Source organism: Mirounga angustirostris, unplaced genomic scaffold, assembly GCF_029215605.1.
Source record: "Mirounga angustirostris isolate CCGP_5_RB_7025 unplaced genomic scaffold, mMirAng1.0.hap1 SCAF_5, whole genome shotgun sequence".
NCBI classification, from domain to species: domain Eukaryota; kingdom Metazoa; phylum Chordata; class Mammalia; order Carnivora; family Phocidae; genus Mirounga; species Mirounga angustirostris.
This window is the reverse complement of record NW_026991713.1, coordinates 97,079,222-97,102,804: the sequence shown is the minus strand read 5'-3', so window position 1 is coordinate 97,102,804 and position 23,583 is coordinate 97,079,222. Positions and strand designations below refer to the sequence as shown.

Sequence of the window (23,583 nt, the reverse complement as noted above, 5' to 3'; positions counted from 1 at the left end):
TCTTACTCACAAGACTACAATTTCACTTTGAGCGTCATTAATCAGTTCAAGAGCCATAACCACAGCAATGCGAAGCCTACAATAATCAAGGGGAGGAGTCCTGAGTCAGGAGAGGGGGAGGGGGTGGCTTGAAGCTCCAAAAGGGCTGTCGATGCAGATTGAGGCTGAAGCATCACAGGCGGTGCCAGCTCTAAACTAGACCACACCCTGTGCACTACTCCCCCCCGGCCCCAATGCCTGCACTCACACCCACGGTAGCCACAGCAGCAGCGTGTACCCTGAAGACAGGTCCCGAACTGCATGGAGAAAGTTAAACAGGTGTGGAATTCTCGGCTTTGCTGGGCACCGAGCACAGTAGCCGAGTGTCTGACAGCAATAAGCTGACAACCTGAATTCATGGGTCCTGCTGCCAAATCCTCAGAAGGATCTCAAATCACTGGAGGTCTAAAGCTGTGTACCCTACCTCCCATCTCAAATAAAGCTTCCTGAGTACCCCGTGCCTAAAAGAGCTCGCCTCCCTTGTAGGATGTCATCTGCCCATTGTTGTGTGTGTCCCCTGAAGGCTCACAAGGTACCCATTCCCACCTCCGCCTCACCTGTATCTCTCATGGCACCTAGTTCACTGCTGGGAACACAGAAGAGATAATGGCTGATGAGAGCAACCAGCCCCATGGCTAAACTTATTGCAGTATCTCTTCCCATTTATCACAGGCACCCGTCTTCCTCACTCCCCCAATTTTCTATGGCAACCTCTGCTGATGAATAACCTTTAAACTCTGGTTGATTAGTCTGTTTCCTAGAGAAGAAGCCCAACCAATGGTTCTTTGTCTTGGGGCCAATACAATTCAGGTCCTCAAACCTGAGTTATCCCAACCCAGAAAAACAGAGCCCCAAAATGCTCTAAGGGAATGTGCATCTGTCCTCCAGGGTTGTGTACCCCCTCTTTTCCAGATGGCATCATATGGGTGATCCCAATCAGCGGCTGCTGTAGAGGGAGGGAACAGCACATAAAAGGAGGAGGAACCGGGAAGGGGGAGGCAAGTTGAAAATAACTATTCATCCACAACTTCACCCAAGAATGAGAATTGCTTTGGCCTCTTGGGTCACCCACAGACTTCAGAAACCAATACCCCCAAACAAGCATGGAAATCAGTTTGAAAGAAGATGAAAATAATCAAACGGGTTTTTTTTTTAAGTCTCTGCTTTGAAAACTGAAATTCTGAATTTTTTCTTTTCTTTTCAGCAAAAATGAGCTAATTGGTTCCATCGTGCCCCATCCATCTGGCCATAATGGCAAAGCTTTCTTCTTCAGGATCACATCTAGTCTTTCCTCTCTGCTCTAGACCCAGGGAGAGAGAGCGAGACAGACCCAGCCTCTCATCCTACTGCCCCCAGAAGGGGAGCCAGGAAGAAGGAGAAAGCACAGAGGATATTGTCCTTTTCCTCTCCACACAAAGAGAAGCAGGGCCTGGGCTCAAACACAGCACAGCTCACTGAGGACTATCTCACTGATCCCTACAGTCCCTTTACGTCACTAGGTTCTTCAAACCTCTTGCTCTTAGAACTATAATCCCTAAAGGAAAAAGGCTCATGCTTCTCCTCTGCCCAGCACCAACCACAGCTCTACACAGCCTGACCTGGCCAGGTCTAGCAACACGGTCCCTTGGCATCCAGAAGGTCAGGGTCAAGGAACAGAGCAGGGTGGGCTCAGGCGCCAGGGCCTGTCCCTGAAAATACACACTCAGAACACAAAACCTGAGGCCTTAGCTTCCAAGGCATCTCTGGTTTCCTGGACACAAAGGATCAACCAAAGCAGAGTTTATGGTCGGCCTCCCAAAGAGAGCCTCATTAAATCTACAAGTGCTGCTGGGTGACAGGGACTGCAGCTCTATTCCCTCCAGGCCAAACTCAAAGGAAACTTTTATCCCATGGGACAGGTACTTAGAGGAGTGGTGAACTCTTGAAAACCCATTTGGTTTTGATTCCCCTCAGAGCAGGGCCCAGTCCGCCCAGCGCTCTGCTTTCATCCCCGTGCTCCAGCCGGACATAAATCTAAACCAGAGGCCCCAGACGGTGCATTTAACAGAGACTATATTTACCCATCACCAAATTGTCTTGACGTGTGCTTAATTACTTAAATGCCTTTAATCCTGAGCCTTTTCTTCTAACAAAATATAAACCAGTTCAGCTGGATGAATGATAAACCAGATGTTTACAACACACAACACGGTCTGGCTTCGGTCAAAATAATTAAGACATTGTCTCCTGAGTGGGAAGGAGAGATGCCCAAAGCATACATTTGTTGAAATGCTCTGACACCAAAGTGTCTATGAAAATGTAGTTCCATCAATCGGTAATTTTCAGTCCATGAAAAGGCAGCAATAACTTCCATATGAAAGAAGTAGAAAAGGTGTCTCTCTCCCTCTGACATGGTCAAGCGGGCTTGGGTTTCTCTCCACAGTGAAGTGCACTTTAAAGGCATATAGTCAATGATATTGCAATAATGTTGTATGTACTTATGGTGGTGAGCACTGGTCAATGTATAGAATCATTGAATCACGATGTTGGACACCTGAAACTAATATAACACTGTACGTTAATGTTAATTATGCTTCAATTTTTAGAAAGGCATTCCAGGATAGGGTGAATTTGCAGGGCCCTGACAGCTGACCTTATATTACGTTGATTAAGGAGGCATCATGGAGCTAGGCTGAGTTTCACTGGGCCAAGATTGCTCACACGCTACCACCACCATGCAGAACCCAAAGTCACAAATATATCCGGTCTCTGAACACTGTGTGTGCATTAGTCCATAATCCCTCACTTCCAGGGGTAAATAAGAGGGAAAGGATGGGTAACCCTCACAATTAAAAGTTAGACCATCCCCTCTAACACCATACACAAAGATAAACTCAAAATGGATGAAAGACCTCAATGTGAGACAGGAACCCATCAAAATCCTAGAGGAGAACATAGGCAGTAACCTCTTTGACATCGGCCACAGCAACTTCTTTCAAGATACATCTCCAAAGGCAAGTGAAACAAAAGCGAAAATGAACGTTTGGGACTTCATCAAGATAAAAAGCTTCTGCACAGCAAAGGAAACAGTCAACAAAACAAAGAGGCAACCCACAGAATGGGAGAAGATATTTGCAAATGACACTACAGATAAAGGGCTGGTAACCAAGATCTATAAAGAACTTCTCAAACTCAACAGCCAAAAAACAAATAAGTCAAAAAATAGGCAGAAGATATGAAAAGACACTTCTCTGAAGAAGACATACAAATGGCTAACAGACACATGAAAAAATGTTCATCACCATTAGTCATCAGGGAAATTCAAATTAAAACCACATTGAGATGCCACCTTTAGAATAGCAAAAATGGACAGGGAAAGAAACAGAATGGCAAAAATGGACAGGGAAAGAAACAACAAATGTTGGAGAGGTTGTGGAGAAAGGGAACCCTCTTACACTGTTGGTGGGAATGCAAGTTGGTACAGCCACTTTGGAAAACAGTGTGGAGGTGCCTCAAAAATTTAAAAATAGAGCTACCCTATGACCCAGCAATTGTACCACTGGGTATTTACCCCAAACACACAGAAGTACTGAAAAGAAGGGCCATATGCACCCCAACGTTCATAGCAGCAATGTCCGCGATAGCCAAACCATGGAAAGAGCCAAGATGCCCTTCAACAGATGAATGGATAAAGAAGATGTGGTCCATATATACAATGGAATATTACTCAGCCATCAGAAAGGATGAATACCCAACTTTTACATCAACATGGATGGGACTGGAAGAGATTATGCTAAGTGAAGTAAGTCAAGCAGAGAAAGTCAAGTATCATATGGTTTCACTTATTTGTGGAACATAAGGAATAGCATGGAGGACATTAGGAGAAGGAAGGGAAAAATGAAGGGGGGGGAAATCGGAAAGGGAGATGAACCATGAGAGACTATGGACTCAGAGAAACAAAGTGCGGGTTTTGGGGTGGGGGTGGGGGGATGGGTTAGCCCGGTGATAGGTATTAAGGAGGGTATATATTGCATGGAGCACTGGGTGTTATATGAAAACAATGAACACTACATCAAAAACTAATGATGTACTGTATGGTGACTAACATAACATAATAAAATAAAATAACATTTAAAAAAATTAATTAAAAAAAAAAGTTAGGCCATCCCCAAACTCCAATCCACCCATACTTTCTGATGGTCAGTAACCCTTTCTTTGCCTTCTTATGCTTGCTTTTCTCCTCCTGCCCATCCTTCCACCAAAGGGGGTGGGGGGGAAGGGAGACAGAAAATCCAAGAGGCCCTACTGCTGGCTAGGACAAAAAGGGACTGAACACTAAATGTCCATATGACAAATGTTAGAAAAGTACTAGCAACAATTAAGTTCTTCACAGAGATGACTTGGTTATCTTTGGGTACTTCAGAAAGCCAATGGCCAAATCCCCAGAGGACAGAGCACACTGCACCATTCTTTCCATTCCCAGATGTGAGTAGGTCAAGAAGCTGGTGGCTGCCAGCCCATAGTCATCTTTATCTAACTTTAAACTTCCTAAGAATCATCTGGATAGCTTGTTAAAACTGCAGCCCTTGGAGCCCTGTCCCTGCACATTCTGATTCAGCAAAGCCAGCTTGGGGTCTGGAGAGCCGAGGCTTTCAGAGGCTCACCGGGGGATTCGGATGCTGGCAGAGTGCAACCACACCTAAGCAATGTCACCCATGGCCACTGGCAAAGGAGCAATGTAGGAGTGCAATCTTTGCTCCCAATCACCCTGGCCAGCAGTCCTGAATCCTCATCTTGCCTTCCACTGTCTATTCCCATGGTCTTTGAGGTCCACAAACACTATGCAACTCAAGTCCTGGCTATGGCCTGGGGACCTGCTCACCATGAATTTATAGGAAAGCCAGTCCCCTCTGTGAGCCTAGCTAGCTCTTAGGGAAAGGAGACCATGTTGCTCCTCTGAATCCAAGTCTGGGAAATGCTGGAGCTGGAATTAGAAGCTTCAACCATACTGAGGGGTCCCTCTTTATGTTACAAGAGAAGAAAGAAATGGGCCCAGAGAGGGAATGTCACTTTACCTATGGTTCTCAATTTGTTCATCCCAGAGCTAAAATGCCACCTGCTTCTCTAGCCTTGTTGGGTATGTGCCTATCTTCCTTTGAGAGGGAGATGGGACCCCCTGACCTCCTCCCTGAACATCCACCTGCTTCTCTCCATGGGTCTCCTCTACCTAGCTCTGTCCATCCATGTTCCAATAACCTCTCTCTCACCTCATGGATCTAGAGCTAGGAACAGCTTTACAGCTGCTCATTCCAGGCATTTCCAACTCCCTGTCCACACCTTTGTAAATGGTCTCTCCATAATCCCACCTTAAATGATCCTACTTTGGTTGTGTCATTTGTTCCCATTGAGACCCTGATTCTCTGGAGTGGCTCCTGTCATGTCTTCTGTATTATTGGCTCTCCTTGCATCTATCTCTCTGGCCACACAGCACCTTATTGCCTCTTCTCCTCAAATGTTACCTCGTATGTAAGCCACGTAACAGTGGGGATTTTTGTCTGTTGTGTCTGGCTGATTCACTACTCTATTCCTTAGTTCTAGAATATGAATGACGCATAGTAGGTGCTCAATAAATACCCACTGAATAAATGAATGGATGTTACACAGGGAAGACCTCAGCTTCCACCTCTCTGAGAAACCTTTCCCTGAAAACCTCATCCATTTATTAATTTATCTTATTTTATCAACTAATTTAAAGAGCACTGAAGAAGAGCCAGGACACCTGGGTTCTAAATCTGGCTCTAAATTTCTGATCTTGGGCAACCTATTCATCTCTCCACCCTGAAATTGGTTAACCTCTGCTGACCCTACTCTGCATGGTGGTTTCGAGGATCACATGAGAAATGAGTGTAGAAGTGCACTCGTGCAAGGGGTCCTTATTAATCTGGTTACAGTAATACCTTATGTGTTCAGAGATCACTTATCTGCTTATCTAAGTTCTCACAACAGAGAGCCCAAAAGAAAGAAAAAGTACCTAGATCTCACAAAACCCATTCCCTAATGTTGCGGACCGTAACCACAGCAGAATCCTGCAGACCCTCCCTGAATGCATTTTCTCTCTGTCTTTACCCCAAATTCTCATAAGCTTGTTCTTCTGTCTCCCAGACAGCAAAGTAAAACTGAAAGAGCAGAATTCAGAGAGGGAGGTTACCAGAGTCAAAAATTCAAGATATCAGAGAGTGTGGGGCAAACAACCCTAACAATACTTGGATGATTCTTAAGGACACATTTTAAAAACTTGTTCTTAGTCATGATACTGAATCATCCAAAAAAGGTTACATATGGTTCTGTACAGAGAATGTACCTTGATCTATCCTATATAAGAAAGCAGAGACTAGTACAAGAGATTTCAGAAAAATTTCTGTACAAAAAAACACTGCTGAGGACATCAAGAGCGAAACCACTAAATCATATTCCCCTTTCACTTTGGTTCAAGGTCAAATTTGCAGTCCAACTGCAGGAACTACAGGGCCTTATGGTTTGAATATTTGTATTCTATTTTTCCCCTAGTTTTGACATTCTATTTTAATTTGTGTTTTTCCTGGTTTTTATTTCTTAATTTATTTATATTATGCTGTTTTATTGTTTTTCTTATAAGCCACCTCAGAAATTTTGTGGAACAAGATGGGAATATAAATAATTCCACACATGCAAGTTGTATATAGCTTCATGCTTTGCAAAAGTAGGCACTCAAATAAATGTATTTTCCACAATGAAAAAAAGTGATAATACTGAATAAATGAGAGTGTTTCCGAATTATTATTATCTTTCATATATTTTCCATCTTCAATTCTAATCTTTCTTATTTTCGCTATCTTCTAAAATTCCCTTAGTAACTGGGTACACTGGCAAAGGGAATAAAGCTTTGTAAACTGGACACAGTAATGACCATATTAAAGGTAATTCCCGAGCTGAAGGATCAACAAAAATACCTTAGAAAACAATGCCAAGAACTGTTCTCCCTTTTTCTCTTCTTTTTATGAGGCAACAATCCTCTGGAGGAATCTAAGTCAATTCTAGCCATTTGTGTTTCTCTATAAAACCAGAGAGAAGGGCAATAAAATCAAAATTTACCCCATGGCTCAAAGGGCCACGTTATCTTGAGGCCTCTGAGTGTCATTATATTCCTCAGTTTTTCTGATCTTCTAAGTAAGATGGTACATTGGCCAAAGAGCTTAGGGGGAGCTTGACTTTCCTAGACAGAAGACAAACAACTTGAAAATCAGACTCAGGGTTCTCTTCCACTGGGAATCAGAGAATTTCAGTCATATGTCCATTGTTACAAACCCAGTAATTCATTGGCAGCTACTGTTGAACTAACAGACTTTTGGGTAGGGGTTAGGGCTTCAACGTATGGATCTGGGGGGCGGGGGGGAGAGACACAAACATCAAGTCCATAACAATATGTAACTATTAAGGGATTTGGATTTTATCTAAGCGAAATGTGGATCTATTTTACCATTTCAGGCAGACCAGTGAAATGATCAGATTTGCATTTTAAAAAGCTCATACAGGCTGTATGCTATGGAATGGGTTAAAAATGGACAAAACTGGGGCTAAGAAGACCTCTTAGTGGTTGGGATAGTAAATTCGGTTAAAAAACAAAATGCAGTTGATGTAGAGCAGGATAATGGCTGTAAACAGTCAAATTGTACCTATTTCACACATGTTCACAAGACCAACCCAACAGCACTTCGTTCTAGTTTTTAGTTTGAGAAATTAAGAACCAGAGTTCACTGAAATTTGGGGTACATGGATGGGAGCTGGGCTGTCCCCCCAAAAGGAAATCTGTATTTTTTGTTTACATTGTGGTTGAGGTTCTTTCAGAGCATCTGCATGAAGATGTCAAGTGTGTAGTCAGATATTTAGCTCTGAGAATCTAGAGAAAAAAATCATTCATCACTTGATTTATATGATGCCCATGCTTAAAGCACAAAAATCAACAACAGGGTTTTAAAATTTATTGTACAGTGAGTTGCATACTTAAGGTTTAACTTAAATTAGAATGTCACTAAGGAAGAGGCTTTATGATGTGTTAGCCTCAGTTTTCCTTCATTTTTTTCATCATTTTATAAGTGCAGGAAAACTGAGACTAATGGACACAACACAGCCTACTAAAATCTAACTGAATTTAATGGAGACAGAACTTGAGCTCATTTCCCCATGTTTCCCTGCCAAGGTCCCTGCCAAGATCCTACCTTGGTGTTTAGGACCTCAGGTTCAATATATGTCAAAAGAAGGCAGGCTCTCCCTTACAATTCAAGAGCCTATAAATTGGTGGCCAGATCACTATTGCTTCTGTAGTAACATTCAAGACTCAACCTAATTCCACCCCTACTTCACAGCATCCCGAAGGGAGTGGAAATAGGATTTGAAGCAAAAAAACCCAAGTTCTAGACCCAATTCTGACAGTGATTCAGTATGTGACCTTGGACAAGTCATGTGTCCTCTCTGTCCCCATTTGTAGAATTACTGACATGCCAACTTTCCCCTGAGCTACAAAGTGAATATTAGATCATTTATCTTGATACTTGGACACACACACAGAAGTTAATTACTTCCACCTCTGTGTTCCCTCTGCACTCTGGACATGTCTCTGTAGTTGTACCTAGCAGATTATCTCATAATTATTTGTTTACATGTCTGTCTGCATGGCAAGACTAAGAGTCCCTCAAGGCTAGAAATTAGGTCAAATTCTTCTTGGCATCTCTGTTTCTATAACATCATTTGATACATAGAAGGTGCTCAATAAATGTTTTCTGAATGTCAAAAAAAGGAAGAAATTTTTGAAAGCTACTCAACAGCAATAAAATTCTTAAGATGTTTGATTTGAGACATCACCAAAAAACTCAGATCCTCAGAGGAAAAAAAAAAAAAGCTTCAGTGTTAAAGCAGAGGGTCCCTAATGGCCTTTCAACAACCCAGAGACTGTCTCTGAAAATAAACTTCAGTTTTTAAGGATCTTCCAATTTACAAAACAAACTAACAGTTCTGTACTTAATCTTCTCAAAAACTCTGCAAGATAGATGTTATTATCCCCACTTGACATCAAAGGAAACTAAGTTGCAGAGAAGTTAAGCCACTTGTCCATGGACACAATTACCAGCAACGGCTATGGGCTAACAGGCTAGGCATATTTAATTAATTCACTGAACCAAACTGATGGAGTAGAATGTGCAAGGCAGACAGCTAGGTGCACTGGGGTATCAAAGATGATTCAGACACGCCTTAAGGACTGTTTGGAAGTCTAAGCCATGGACATAGCAATCAGCAAGAAAGAGACTGAGTTTGGTGGGAGAGCCAAGGAGAGGGCATTGGGAGAACCTGTGAGACAGCCATGTCTGGTCTGGGGAGGGGCACGGGGAACTGGGGGGAGGACATTCAGGTGAAGGGAACTGTGTGAGCAAAAAAGAAGACGGTGGTCAGGTCAACAGGAAGAGAAGTGGGAAAGAGGGAATTAAGTAGAAATCGACACTTGATATATTGATTTTAAGGTTCTGATGAACATCTATCTCATGGAGGTATCCATCTGGCAGATGGAAATGTTGGGCTGGAACTGGTGAGAAGGGGGGAAAATAGAAATACATGGTTGCCAGGGGTGCCTGGGTGGCTCAGTCAGTTAAGTGTTCCACTCTTGGCTTCGGCTCAGGTCATGATCTCAGAGTCATGGGATCGAGCCAGCAGCAAGATTCTCTCTGTCCCTCTCCCTGCCCCTCCCCCACCATGCACACTCTCTCATACTCTCTCTCTCTCTCTCAAATAAATAAATAAATCTTTAAAAAAAAAAAGGAATACATGGTTGCTAGTCATCTGTACAGAAAGAAAGTAAGGAGGCCATGGGAATATGGAGAAGAAAACATCTAAAATCTAGAAGGAAAAAGAACCAAAGAAAGTCTGGTCCATGAGGCAGAAACAGATCAGCAACAGATTAGTAGAGCAGTAGTACCTTCCTGGATAGCAACTCTCAGAAGTTGGAGGTTGGTAAAGAAGGTTTGGAAGATGTAGGAGGTTAAGAAAGATGAAGACTAAGAAAAAGGCCACGAAATATGGAAAGTCACCTATGACATCTGAGGGAGCAGGTTTGGTCCAATTGGGGATGATGTGACATGATAAAAGGCAGATTAATGGAACTGAGGAGTGAACTGGTCAAGAAGTGAGGCAAATTCAAGAATTCTGAGAGAAGCCATGAGAAAATACAAAACACCTTCTAAGATCTCTTGACTCCTCTCGTTGTCCTTGTAACGAAGGACAAATGGCTGCTCTAAGGGAGGACGTCAGTCTGTTTCATGGAATCGAGCTGGGCTAACTAATTACCTACCTCATTCATGTCCTAACCTCATCAGTACCATGGTCCAGACAAATAACATCACATAGAAGACTTGACTTTTAAAAATTGGAGTGTTACCTGTAATTCTGTAGCAAGATGAAAGCAAACAGTCATACATATATTGCCCCCTTGAGAAGTTCTCTGCTACACTAAAAGCACTATCACCATATAAAACCCGTTCTGCTTCCTACTTCAGTACCATTCTCTTAGTAGTGAGGCAGCTTATGAGTCCCCCCACCAAAACTCTCCAATATTAGCCATTATGATCATTAGCACTATTATTATTCTTTGGCTTGAGTGACTACATAATTCACTAGACTTGCCTCTCAATGACTTTGGACTCTTTGTAACTCAAAGCTGCCTCAAAAGCCAAAGATTTGCCTCCCCAGAGTGTATTCTGAAGGACTTTCTCTCAAAGGTTTCAAAAGCCTTTCTGAGTGATGGCAGCACCTTTGGAAAGCGCTCAGCCTATGGACTGATTCCTGTGGAAAGGCCACATGCTTGTGCTTATAAGCTCCCATGTTTACCTCAGCCATTATGTGTGTCTTCTGCAAAGTCCACCAACATCAGTCGGCCTGCCCTCTGGGCCCCCAAATGCTGACATTCCTGCTGCAAAGACTAATATCCTCAAATTTCAAAAACAAACCGCCAGGGGAACAGATTCAGCCACATTGCCGTGACAAGAATGCTGAACTCGGGAGCTGCACGTTCGGACTAATGTGTGGCCTTGGACAAGTCACTCACCCGGTGGGAGGCCAGCTCCTTCACACATAAAGGAGGAGCCTGCACTAAAGGGCCTCTGAGGTGCCTTTTTTCTTAAAAAGGAAATAAATAAATAAACAACGCCCGCCACGTTTGGGTGATTATTAAAAACTTTCAGAGACCGTGGAGACAGGGATGAAGGTCTGGGAGAAGTTACCACAACATGAGGAGTACCCGCCCCCAAGAGATGGGGCCCTGCTCCTGGAGAGCAAGCAGGACTTCTGGCCCTGAGTGAAAGCAGCCTCCCCTCCTCTGTGGGGGGCATTTGTTTGTTTTGTTCTCTGCTGCCCGACACTGCCCCCCACAGGGAGCCGCTGAAAGGACAGCTCTGGCCCCCTGGGCAGCCCATCAGCACCACCAGGCCCAGGGGCAGGGGAGGGGGTCCTTACCCATGGTGTTGTTGGCTCGAGAACAAGCTGTGCGCTTCAGGATCTCGTGCACCTAAAACGGACAACAGCAGGGTTGTGAGCACTGTGACCACGTGTGTCACCACACGAGGGGGCGGGTGGTGGACCAGGCAGCTGGACCCGCTTCCAGGGAGGGGGAAGCCAAGCATGTGCCAAGCTCGTGCCCGGCCTGTCAAACCCATTCAAACTTGAGTGCTTTGAGGAAACAAAGCATCTAAGCCCCTCACACACACTCCCCCCTTCGCCCCACCCTGAAAAAGTAAAGAAAGGCTATACATTGACTGCAGTTACAAGAGGTAAGGAAAACACAGCAGGGAGCCCAGACCCACATGCCTCTGGAGGGCTAGGGAGGAAGTGCCTGGGCCAGACTGTCCGGGAAGGGGAAGAGGAGACTGTCCTTTCCACCAGCCCTGAGACGTGTCACGCTGGGGAAAGCACAGGACAAGGAGGCCACCTAATGGGCTTCCAGTGCTGGCTCCTAGCCAAGGGGTCCTGAGCAAGCTCTCCGTGGACCCTGATGGTCCGTGGCCTTCTCTGTAATGGAGCTGACTCACAGAGCTATTTCAAGAAACCATGAATGTGCTTTGTAAACTAAAAAAGGGCCACCTACATCTTACTCATTGTTAGTATTATTTCTCTAGTTTTTCCCTGAGTCCTCATCTTGTCTCCCCAGTCAGACACTTCCTCAAGACTCCGCAGCTTGGAGCACTTACGGGGCACAGGGCAGGCTGCCAGCTCAATGGCCGCTGCATGCCTAAACCAGCCGACAAAGCCCTGGACGTGGGGCTTGCAAGGGACTCTCTCTCACCTGCGAGGGAGGGCTGCTGAGTCCTCCCTGCAGAGGAAACAGGGACACAGGTAAATCTGCTGGCCCACTAGTGCCCTCCAATGGGTCCCAAGCCTGCGCCAGGCTATAAAGAGATGCCCAGCAAGGCAGTCTGCTCTGGGACAAATAGCTGGGGTGCTTAGACACCCACAAGGAAGGGGCATGGGGATGATGTTTACAGATGTGAACATGGTCCTCAAACAGAAGTCCAGGGCAGAGTAGACACCAAGACAAAATTCTAAGGCTCTTTTCTCCCCCTTCTCACTAGGTGGGGTGGACTGGAGAAAGGGAGAAGCTTCCAGAACAAGAGCTAAATGAGAGAAGTGTGTTCCTCCATCATCATTCACACTCTGATCTTCCAGCCACAGACCTAGAGGGAGTGGGAAATAAATAACTTCCAGCAGTATGGGGCCCAAGAACATTTAATTCACTTATAATACTGTGCAGTAATTCAACAGCAATAATAATTAAGAACAGCGTTTATATGGTATTGTACTATTTTACAAGTACTTTCCAATTATTTGGTAATCCCCACAACACCCTGTAACTCTCCCATAGACATGAGACCCAAGCTACAGGGAGATTTAAACGGCTTGTAATAGCATCAACCAAATAAAATGGGAAGTTGATGCCTTTTTCCATAGGGTCATAAAAGAAATGATGTGCCCATTTTAAACCTTCCTAAACACAAGCCTAAGGGACCTGAGGTGTTTCCTTGCCCAACCTGCAAGCAAAGAGTGAAGGCCATGTTTTCAATGCACCCTGCAAATGTTCTGTAGCTTCCTCTAATCACCTGTCCCTTATTCTTCTTATCACCGTACCGACTTGGAAGTCCTTCTAGATACTTAACCATCACCCCTCCTCTGTGGAAACTTAAGTTCTTCCCTAGGAATCAATGGAAACACACTGCCATGTTCCCACTGTGGCATGAGTAAGTGTGCAGCATTCTCTGGGCCGCCCTTTTTCTCCTCTGTCCTCAGGCTAAGTGCTCTCTAGGCAGAGAGAGAATAAAGGGATCAGTGAAGGGAGAGAGGCCACAGGGCACAGGCCATATACAGATTTTTCATTAGAATCAATCATCCTGCAAAATTCAAAACCTTGATTTCAAAAGGCCAAAAAAAAAAAAATAGTAGAACAGCTAGTCATGAATTTTGGCTTTCTACTGAATGGGCTGGTAATTTTATTCTTGGACAAACTGGCTAGTTCCAGCATTCCCTGGGATACAGATGCACAAGACTCCTCTGAGGGGAAATGGGTAGCCCAGCAATGGGTCCTCATTCAGACACTAATGATCTGTATAAATGTTTTTTAATCCATTGCTTCTCAGAGTCTCAGTTTCCCCAACTGTAAAGCAAGGGTGGGGGGATTGCCTGATTAGCTGAAATCCCCCACCAGCTGTCACATTTCCTGTTTTTGCGATTCCAAGATGGGCCTAGGTGGAGAATCCTAAAGAGAAGGCACTTCTCTCAACCTGTGAGTGAGGGCAGTTATTTGCTATGCCTTTTGCAAGGAAGATGGAGGAGCTCCTGTACATGCCTCCCAGTTGCTAGGCAACCCCAAGCAAATGGCACCAGGAGGTAGCAGGGAAAGCAGGAGAATGCCTGCCACACTGGGTACTCAGCCTTCCCCTCACTTCCACAGCCTGCCACCCCCTGTTGACCTGCATACTTACAATGCGGCTACGGGTAGCATTATCAAAGAAGGTATCCTTGTCCTGGATGTTGTACCTGGAGACACCAAGAAAACAGAAGGTCGACTCATTTCATGACCTTGGTCCTGAGACCACTGTCACCCCAGGACCAGAGCAAATCTTCAGAAGGCAACACAGCAAGATGTGTAAGACGCACATACTCGCACATGCTCATGCACACAGTGTTCATCATTTTTCTTAACCCAGTAATTCTGAAAGCTTATCACAGAAATGTATCGTAGGAAATATAAGTTCAATAGAAGAAAGAAGCTCCATACATAAAAATGTTCATTACAAAGTCACTTATAATAAGGATTATGGACATAAACTGTAATTCCAAGATCGATAGAAAGGATGATCATGTAGTCACTGAAAATTATCATTAGGAGAAATTCATAAATAGGAAATTCTAGACTGTGATGCAAAATATTATACTATGAGAAGTTTTACACATAAAAGTATGTAGAAAGGATTCCTATGCATGAACAAAGACAGTAAAAAATATAACCACCACCCAGGGGCGCCTGGGTGGCTCAGTCATTAAGCGTCTGCCTTCGGCTCAGGTCATGATCCCAGAGTCCTGGGATCGAGCCCTGCATCGGGCTCCCTGCTCAGCGGGAAGCCTGCTTCTCCCTCTCCCACTCCCCCTGCTTGTGTTCCCTCTCTCGCTGTGTCTCTCTCTGTCAAATAAATAAAAATCTTAAATATATATATATATATATACAACCACTACCCAAAAGAGTAAAGTTTCCAGGTGCTGGGATGGTAACTCTCTGTTTTTCTTTTTTTTTTTTTTTTTTAAGATTTTATTTATTTGACAGAGAGAGACAGCGAGAGAGGAAACACAAGCAGGGAGAGTGGGAGAGGGAGAAGCAGGCTTCCCGCTGAGCAGGGAGCCCGATGCGGGGCTCGATCCCAGGACCCTGGGATCATGACCCAAGCTGAAGGCAGACGCTTAACGACTGAGCCACCCAGGCACCCAACTCTCTGTTTTTCAAACTTTCATTTAATGTTGTCACTATTGTCCCATCAATTAGCTACCAAACTCTTAATTATGCAAGGCCTGTGTCTGTTCTAAACTTCAAACTGTGACCTTTCACTAAAAAGAACACTTGCCTAGAGCTGACTGTGCTCCTGGCCCTGAGCCCTCGGATGCCTGGAACATGCCCCCAGGCCCCCTTCCCCTCCCTGGAGCCCAATCACATGGAGGGGGGGTGTCTCCTAGCAACAGATGAAGAACAGAGCATGGTAGTCCCTAGACCACTGCTAGGAAAACTCAGAGGATGGAGAGCATCTTTGGGGTAGGAAGAACAGAAGATTCTTCCAGATGGAGGTGTTTAGGAACTGGATTTGAAGGGTGCCAGACACCAAATGAATGGGAGACGCATGCACGGGGCAGCTCAGATACCAGCACTGGCATGAAGGCAGGCCCAGGGAAGGGGAAGCATGGAAGAAGCACAGAGCACAAAAAGAACAGCAGGCCAGGGGGTCAACGTGCCAGTCCCAGTTCAGCCACTTCATGCTATCATCATTTTTCTTAACCCAGTAATTCTGAAAGCTCGAACAGCCCCCAGGCCTTAGCTTCCTCTAAGAGACAGACAGTTCTATCTGAATGGCCACCTCGTGAGGGGAGGTGATATTGTGACTTACAATAAATACATCTTTTGGTCTTCATCCCAGGCTCCTAACTCACAGCTCCCCAAACCCTTGGAATTTCCTGAGCAACAAGAGCAATGGGAGCATCTTTTGTCATAATATTTGGTCTCCTGCCCTCAGTTCCTGAAATCGCTTCAGAGCCACAAAGGTGAGATGGGTGTCTTGTTATGCATCACAAGCCCCTTTCCACCACAACTGGGCTTACGTCAGGGAGGTGACTTTTGGAAATCTCCTAAAGATGGAGAGAGGAGCAGCTGGTTGCCAGGAGAACCAACCAAGAATAGAAGGTTGGAACTTTCAGCCCCACCCCTGATTTCTGGGGAGAGGACAGGGGCTGGAGGTTGAATCAATCTCCAATGGCCCATGATTTAATCAACCAAGCCTATGTAACGAAGCCTCTATAAAAACCCAAAAGAAAGGATTTGGAGAGTTTCCAGGTTGGGGAACCAGAACATTCCCATGTGCCACCATGCTGGGCCCCACATTCCACAAGGACACAAGCACCTTCATTCAGAACCTCCCTTTCTGCATCTCTTCACCAGGCTGTTGCTTTGTATCCTTTGTAATAAATCAGAAATCTAGTGAGTAAACTGGTTTTCTGAGTTCTGAGAGCCTCTCTAGCAAATTAATCAAACCCAAAGAGGAGGTCATGGAAACCTCTGGACTACACCCAGCCAGTCAGAGGTACACGGAACAACCTGGACCTGCCATTGGCATCTGAGGAGAGTACACGAGGAGGCAGCTGGGAACACAAAACTCCCAAAGCTTTATCCTCCTTCTCTCTGGATGATTACAATATGTTGAAGCCCTATTAGACTAGGAACTGGGCAGGGAAACCGGTATCCGACCATCTTCTCATAGAGTCCCAAGGTTTATGGCTGCGTGCTCCATGATTCGCCATCCATCGTGCCAAAGGACTGAAATGGCAGGTGTCCCTACAAGCCACTGGGCAAATCTGGGGGAGGTCTTTGGGATAGTGTCACTTAGGGAAGGGGATTCAGGAAGCAGATCCAAGGAACTCTTGGCTGTGACAGCATGCCCCCTCCCCTATCTCCCAGGCCCTGGGGCTCTCACTGTGGGAGCTGTTTGACTTCCCCTCCCGTCCCCGCCCACATCCCTACCCCCACAGCGCCCATACTCACAGGTACATTTTCTCCCTGGAGAACGGGTAGGAGAGGTTTTTCATCTTGTTGTTACTGTGCTCTGGAACTCTGGGTTTCAGGGGCGAGCTCAGTGTCTGCAGAAGTTGGTTGAACTTCTTTGCAATGCTGCCTTCTGATTTGATCTCGTACATCTAGGGAAGGCAAAGCCACAGGCCTAAAAAAGGAGGCCACATCCAATGGAGAGAAGAGTGACTCACTCACAACCACAGCAGCACAGGGCACCGAACCCCCAGTGGGGGACACTCTGGAAAGAGGAGGAGACTGGCAGAAGCAAGCAGAGCCCTTCCCGCCCTCCCCCTGCCACTGCTTTCACAAGGGCGTGGGCTCTGGACCCCCTCTCAGTCCTCTGAATGGAGGTAACCGGTGCAGGGAAACAAGTGAGGAGGCCAAATTCACTACATGACTTCATTACCTCATCTGAAGAGAGACAGAAGACCTACTATGTGAGTCGCCACACTAAGTGCTCTACACAAATTAGCTCCAATGCACACAGCAAACCAGCTAAGTAAGCACTACTACTCTCATGCTACGATGAGTAAATTAAGGCTCAGAAAGGTGTGATGCCATCAAGAAAGGTCACACAGATAGTAACTGAGTGACAGTGTGGATCTAACTCATGTCAACCAAATCAAAGTCTGCACTCCACAGCTATGCCATGCCCCTATATGATCACCCACATCCCTTTCTTTGTGTGTTCCTCCTAGGAAATATCTGGTAAATGAGTCTGCCTTCAAAGTATTAAAACTAAGGAGGACCTGCCTTGAGTAAGGCATAGAGTTAGTACCAAGATAATTATTGACATTTACAGTACATACAGCTTTTCATAATGCACAGGGTGCTTTTGTAGACACTGTAGCTCTCGGTCTTCCTCGTTTATAGATGTAGTCATTGAGATATGGAGGCTGTACTTCTCATAGCAAAGCCGTGATGGATTAAAGATGGCCACAAATTTTATATACAGATTTTCCTCTTAAGAGGTGCTGTTCTGTTCCCACCCCCTTAAATCTGAGTGGGCTCTGTAGCTGCTTAACCAGTACAGAGAAGGGACACTATGCCAGCTACATCCTTTAGAAGGTGGGCAGTTCTGCTTTGGTCTGCCTTGGTCTCTGGAAGCCCAGTGCCTCTAGGAGGAAGACAATGGGGAAGTCAGAGGAGTCAGAAAGACAAAGGACTTAGGCTGAGCCAGGCCTTTCAGCTGCCCGTCCATGCATCAGGCCTATGAGGGAAGTCTTCTTGGACCCTCCTGTCCAGCTCAACCCCCAGCTAAATTCCACCAAGTGACCCAACTCGATACCCCATGGAACAGAAGAATCCCCCAGCCCAGCTCTGTTCAAATTTCTGACCAAAAATTCATGAGAAAGAAAAAAGTGACTTGTGTTCTCAGCTACTAAGTGTGGGCTAATTTGTCATGCTGCAAAAGGAGACCAGAACAAGAGCCAACAGCCAGTTCTTCTAGCTTGAAAGCCGATTTTCTTCTCTATCACGATATCCCTCCAGGGGCTTAAATCTAGAGAGGCAGTAAAACAGGTATGAAATACAAGATAGACAGAGATAAATGCCACAAAAGTCACACAAAGTATTTAGGGGTTCAAAAAAAAAGGAGACAGGGCATCCAGTTGATGAATCAGATAAATGTTTCATCCAGGGAGTAGCATTTCTGTTGCGCTTTCACAGAAAGGTAACTTTCTTTTGTTATCATTTTGTTCTTTAATAATATAGTAAGTTGGGGGAGGGGAAGAACATCCCCAATCTAACAACTGAAACATAACCACGGTTTATTTATTCTAGCAAAATTTTTGATGCATTTTGATTTTATTTCAACTCCAAAATTAACACCATTCTAGTAAACAAACAAACCAAAACCACAAAAGTATGTTAACTAAGTATGACCAGTTCCTTCTACTTCCAACCCAATCCCACCCTCATTTCCAGAGGAAATCTCTACTAACAAATTGAAGCATGTTTCATCCCACTTTCCACACACATTCTTTTCTAAACACAACTATGATCATATTTCCTGTATTGTTCTACCATTTGCCTGTTTCACTTAGCAATATAGCAATATAGCATATGCTATATATCATATATGACCTTTCCAGGTCAGTTCACATACAACCACCTTAATGAATGTGTAATATTACACAGCAGACGTGAATGTTAATGGGTTGAGTCATTTCCCTAGAGACAGGCATTTATTTTATTTTCTATACATGCTTTATCTTGTTTGATCATACCTCTTTATTAACGTTACCTTATAAATAGTTTGAATGAATAAGGCTGGAGGAGATGCAGGAAAAGACACTCTAGGCAAACAAAAAGGTAGAAAAGTTCAAGCTGCACTGAAGAAGGGTGTAAATGGCCCGGTTTCTGCAGCACACAGTGTAAACCAGCTAGGAACTGCACTGCCAGGGCATCTGAGCCCCCTGGCAAAGCCTGTGTTCTTGACAGCTCTACCCTACCGCTTCATTTGCTAACGCATGAGTTATCGTGGGGGACAAACAGTGTGCAACTTACAATAATGCCTGTATTGTCATTAAGTTCTTGACCATCCTGCCAAACCTCTCCTTCACACACATTGGTCACTGTAATGCAAAGTGTTCACCCCTCAGGAATCCTCGGGCCTTGGGGACGGGGGGCAGAAAGACGACCCCCTCACGGGTTCCCAGAACACATCTCACAGGTCATCTCAGAGGGCAGGTGCTGACCAGGCACATGCCCTGCACTGAGGCTACAGTGGGCTCATTATACCCATCACCATGTGTCTGTCAATGGCATGTGCGTGGAAATTGAAGTTTCAGGACAGGAGGGAAGCTGATAGACTCTGTCTTCCAGATGCCTTGGAATGACAGACTTGGACCCACCAGGGTACTTCTTCTTTGTCTACTTCTCTCCACGTCCACCTCTGCTTTCCTAGTCTGGAAAGCCTTCAACTACTACAGTAACTGGTTTCCCATATCTTCTGCTTAGAGTTACCAAGTTTACCAAATAAAAATTCAAGATGTCCAGTTAAACTTGAATTTCAGATAAACAGTGAACCATTTTTTAGCGTAAGTACGGTCCCATGCAGTATTTGGGACACACTTAGACTAAAAAAGTATTCATCGTTTATCTGAAATTTCCGTTTAACTAGACATCCTGTATTTTACCTGGCAACCTTACTCTTGTCCACCTCTAATTCACTCTCCACACTGGAGCCAGAGTGATGTTTCTGAAGCAAGAATCTGATCATATCGCCTCCCTGTAAAAAAGCCTTCAACTGGGGGAGACAAACCATGAGAGACGATGTACTCTGAAAAACAAACTGAGGGTTCTAGAGGGGAGGAGGGCGGGAGGATGGGTTAGCTTGGTGATGGGTATTAAAGAAGGCACGTTATGCATGGAGCACTGGGTGTTATGCACAAACAATGAATCATGGAACACTACATCAAAAACTAATGATGTAATGTATGGTGAGTAACATAACAATAAAAATTTTTTTTAAAAAAAGCCATCAACAGTTACATTGTTCTAATGATAAAGAGCAAGGTTCTTAACACAGCCCATGTCTTCACACAAAGGTTTTCACACAGACCCTGTAAGAGTCTCCATGTTTCCCTGTCTCCATAGTCTCTTGCTCACGGCACCCAACCACTGGCCCTCTTGCAGTTTTCCCAACATGCTGAGCGCTTGACACTCTTCATCCCCTCCCTGCCCCCACCCCTACTCTGTTCACACTTGATGCCTCCCTCAATCGTCACTTCCTAGGGAAAGTCCTTCCTGGCTTCCAGACAAGGTCAAGTCCCACCTTCACAGTATTTCATGGGCCCAAATTCCTCTCCTTCATAGCACTTACTGCAGTTATAATTCCACATTTATTCGAGAAATTATTGGATTAAAGACTGGCTACCCTACTGAACCATGATCTCCATGAAGGCAGGATACTGTTCAAACTTTTCCCTATCTTTGAATGAATGAATGACTGAATGAATGAATGAATGATAAATTTGGGGAGAAACCAGCATTGATGATGGCAGTTGCTGCTGCTGAAGGAGCCCAAGCTGGGGACAGAACAGCCATAAGGTAACAGGCCTGATAGAAATAAACCAGACTGGAGAATAAAGCCAAAAGCCCAAAGTCTCTGGCTCCCTTCCTGTCCGCACCACCTACAAATGTACTTGGGCAGAGGTCAGGAATGCCTGTATTCAACTGGTACAGATTAATCACCCAGCAGCTGTCTCAGGGCTTTGTTCTCGCAGGTTAGCTGAGAACCTCCACGCAGTTCTTGACCCTCACCTTGGCAGTGGATCTGGTGGAGCTCAGGTAGAGAAACACCTAAGAGGAGTAGGCACCTAAGGTATGTCTTTAGAGGGACCAGGCACAGCCCCAGGATAAATTTTGACTGTTTCTTAATGGGGAGCCGGGGAGAGGGGACTCCAAATCACTGAAAGCAATATCATCTGCCTCCAGGTAAATTGTAAAAGGTGTAGAAGGCAAGTCTCACCAGAAACATCAAGGTAATATCCGCTCCACAGCCCTGACCAAGACCCCACACAAAAATGCCCAGGCTGAAAAGTCTGACTGACTTATGCTGGAAAGAGATTTCCTAGACTTCAGGGACTCGTGCAGGATGGAGCCAGACACATACCCACAATAAAACACAGGTGGGTGGCCCCATGGCCCAATGCCACTGACGCTAAGCTTATAGGAAAAAGGACCCGCTCCCTACCTCCATGCCTGAGCATGCTTTGTACCTATTCCTAAAACTTCTTCCCTTCCTTTTCACCTGGACGACTCCTACCTCTCCTTCACCTTCTAGGCTTAAGCTTTAACTTTCCCAGAAAAACTTTTGGCCACTTTGAAATAATGGTTGCTGTGGTCTGAATGTTTGTGGCCCCCTGAATGCCTGTGTTCCCCCAAAATCCATAGTTTGAAATCCTCAATGCCCAATGTGATGGTATTAGAAGGTGAGGCCTTTGGGAGGTGACTCGGTCATGAGGGTGGCACCCCTTCCACCGCGTGAAGACAGAGCGAGGAAGGACGAGCTATGAGCCAGGAAGAGGGCCCTCACCCAACCACGCTGGCAGCCTGGCCTCAGACTTCTAGCCTCCAGAACTGTGAGAAAGAAATTCCTCATTTATAAGCCACCCTGTCCATGGTATTTCATTACAGCAGCCCCAATGGACCAAGACCATGGTTTTCAGGACACTGGCCATCGGGCAACAAAGTTGCTGGGAAATAAGAAAAAAGCAAGATGGCTGCTGGGATGGCTCCAGCTCACTACACCATGGGGCAGGAAGGGGAGACAAGTGGAGCCCATCAGACCCCTGAGCTGAGGAGATAGAACTGTAAGTCTGGGGAGGACAGGGCCACTAGAGCTCACAGGACAGAGTAGTCCAGAGGAGAGAGCTTCACAAGGAGCCCCAGAGGTCTGCAGAAGGTCCCGTGTGAGTATTTGGTCACATGGATACAAGGGAACTAGCTGAGTCTGGAGAAAGAACCATCTAAAAGGACTGAAAATAGCACCTCTTCCCATCAGGCAGAATGGAAAATCTCATCCTCCACAGGGCACTGGATAGAGTACTCAGGTCGACTCAGTAGTGCAGGATAATTAGACCCTAGACCATGCACTGCTCCAGATCCACTTAACAAATCATAAAAGAAAGAACTAGTCTAAGTGCCTTGTAAAGTATTGTCCAAGTCTAACATTCTACAGCTTTAAACATTTAATGAAAAAGAAACACTCATGATGTTTCTATGTTTCAACGTTGTAGGCATCTCCTAGATGCCAGGCGCTGAGCTTGGTGCTTGATCTGCCAAGTGCTGGAGAAGCACAAAGATGGGGATGACCCCTCCAACACCAAATGCTCTGCAATGTGTCCAGCACTTCCGCGAGAACCATTTTATTGGGCTCCATGAAAACTCTGCAAGTGTCCCTGCCAAGTAGTATTAGCATCACTATTTTACAGATGGGAAAACTGAGACTCAGAGGGGCAAGGAATTGCCAGAGTCAGTGGTGAAACCAGACCTGAAACCCGGGTTTCCTGACTCCCCCATCCAGGCTCTTTCCTTCAACCTTTGATCCTTGGAAGGGCTCCATGATCCCCCAAGGACGCAGGCTGCAGTTCCCTTTCTGTCTCCACCAAACCCAGCAGCCCAGGCTCTTCTCTTGTGTCCAGCAGGATCCAGGAAAGGCACCCTGATCCTCTTTATTATCATTAATATGCTCAGCGGCGGCATCATTATTACTGTTATTCTTGGACATCAGAGAATTATGAACATCCTCAGAAATGGCAAGACACATGTTAACCAGCTGTTCCCCATTATGCCCTCCCTGGGTACACGATATGCCTTTCATGTGCTTAAAATCACAAATAATTTTTAAAGTATGTTGCTCTTATTTTTTATTCCAGGGCTCAAATGTGGTTCTCATAAAAGCTCACTTTGGCCTCATTGTCACAGTCTAAGAGGTTTACCGAAATTCCTTCTTTTCTTACTTCTTTTTCCCCTCTTGTCTCCCTCTGCCTCTCCCCTCCAGAGGGGCACAGCACTGTGGTCTGAGGGCTGATTTGTTTCCTCCCTGCATTGGAATCATGTTTCTTCCTGGGATGCAAGGAACCAAGGCTGTGGTGATATCTATCATGAACAGATACATGGTACTGTCCCCATTTTACAGATAAAGAAACCAAGGAACAGAAAGT

General features: G+C 45.2%; 1 protein-coding gene across 1 annotated transcript in view; it reads right to left on the bottom strand.

Annotated features, from left to right (window-relative positions):
• Positions 1-23,583, bottom strand: part of ANO2 (anoctamin 2) — a 363,940-nt gene that overhangs the window by 236,339 nt on the left and 104,018 nt on the right. The window contains exons 5-7 of the mRNA XM_054507219.2: positions 16,886-17,037; positions 14,070-14,124; positions 11,554-11,605 (exon numbers count right to left, since the gene is read on the bottom strand). Of these exons, the coding sequence (XP_054363194.1) occupies positions 11,554-11,605; positions 14,070-14,124; positions 16,886-17,037 (259 nt within the window). The remainder of the gene's footprint in view (positions 1-11,553; positions 11,606-14,069; positions 14,125-16,885; positions 17,038-23,583) is intronic.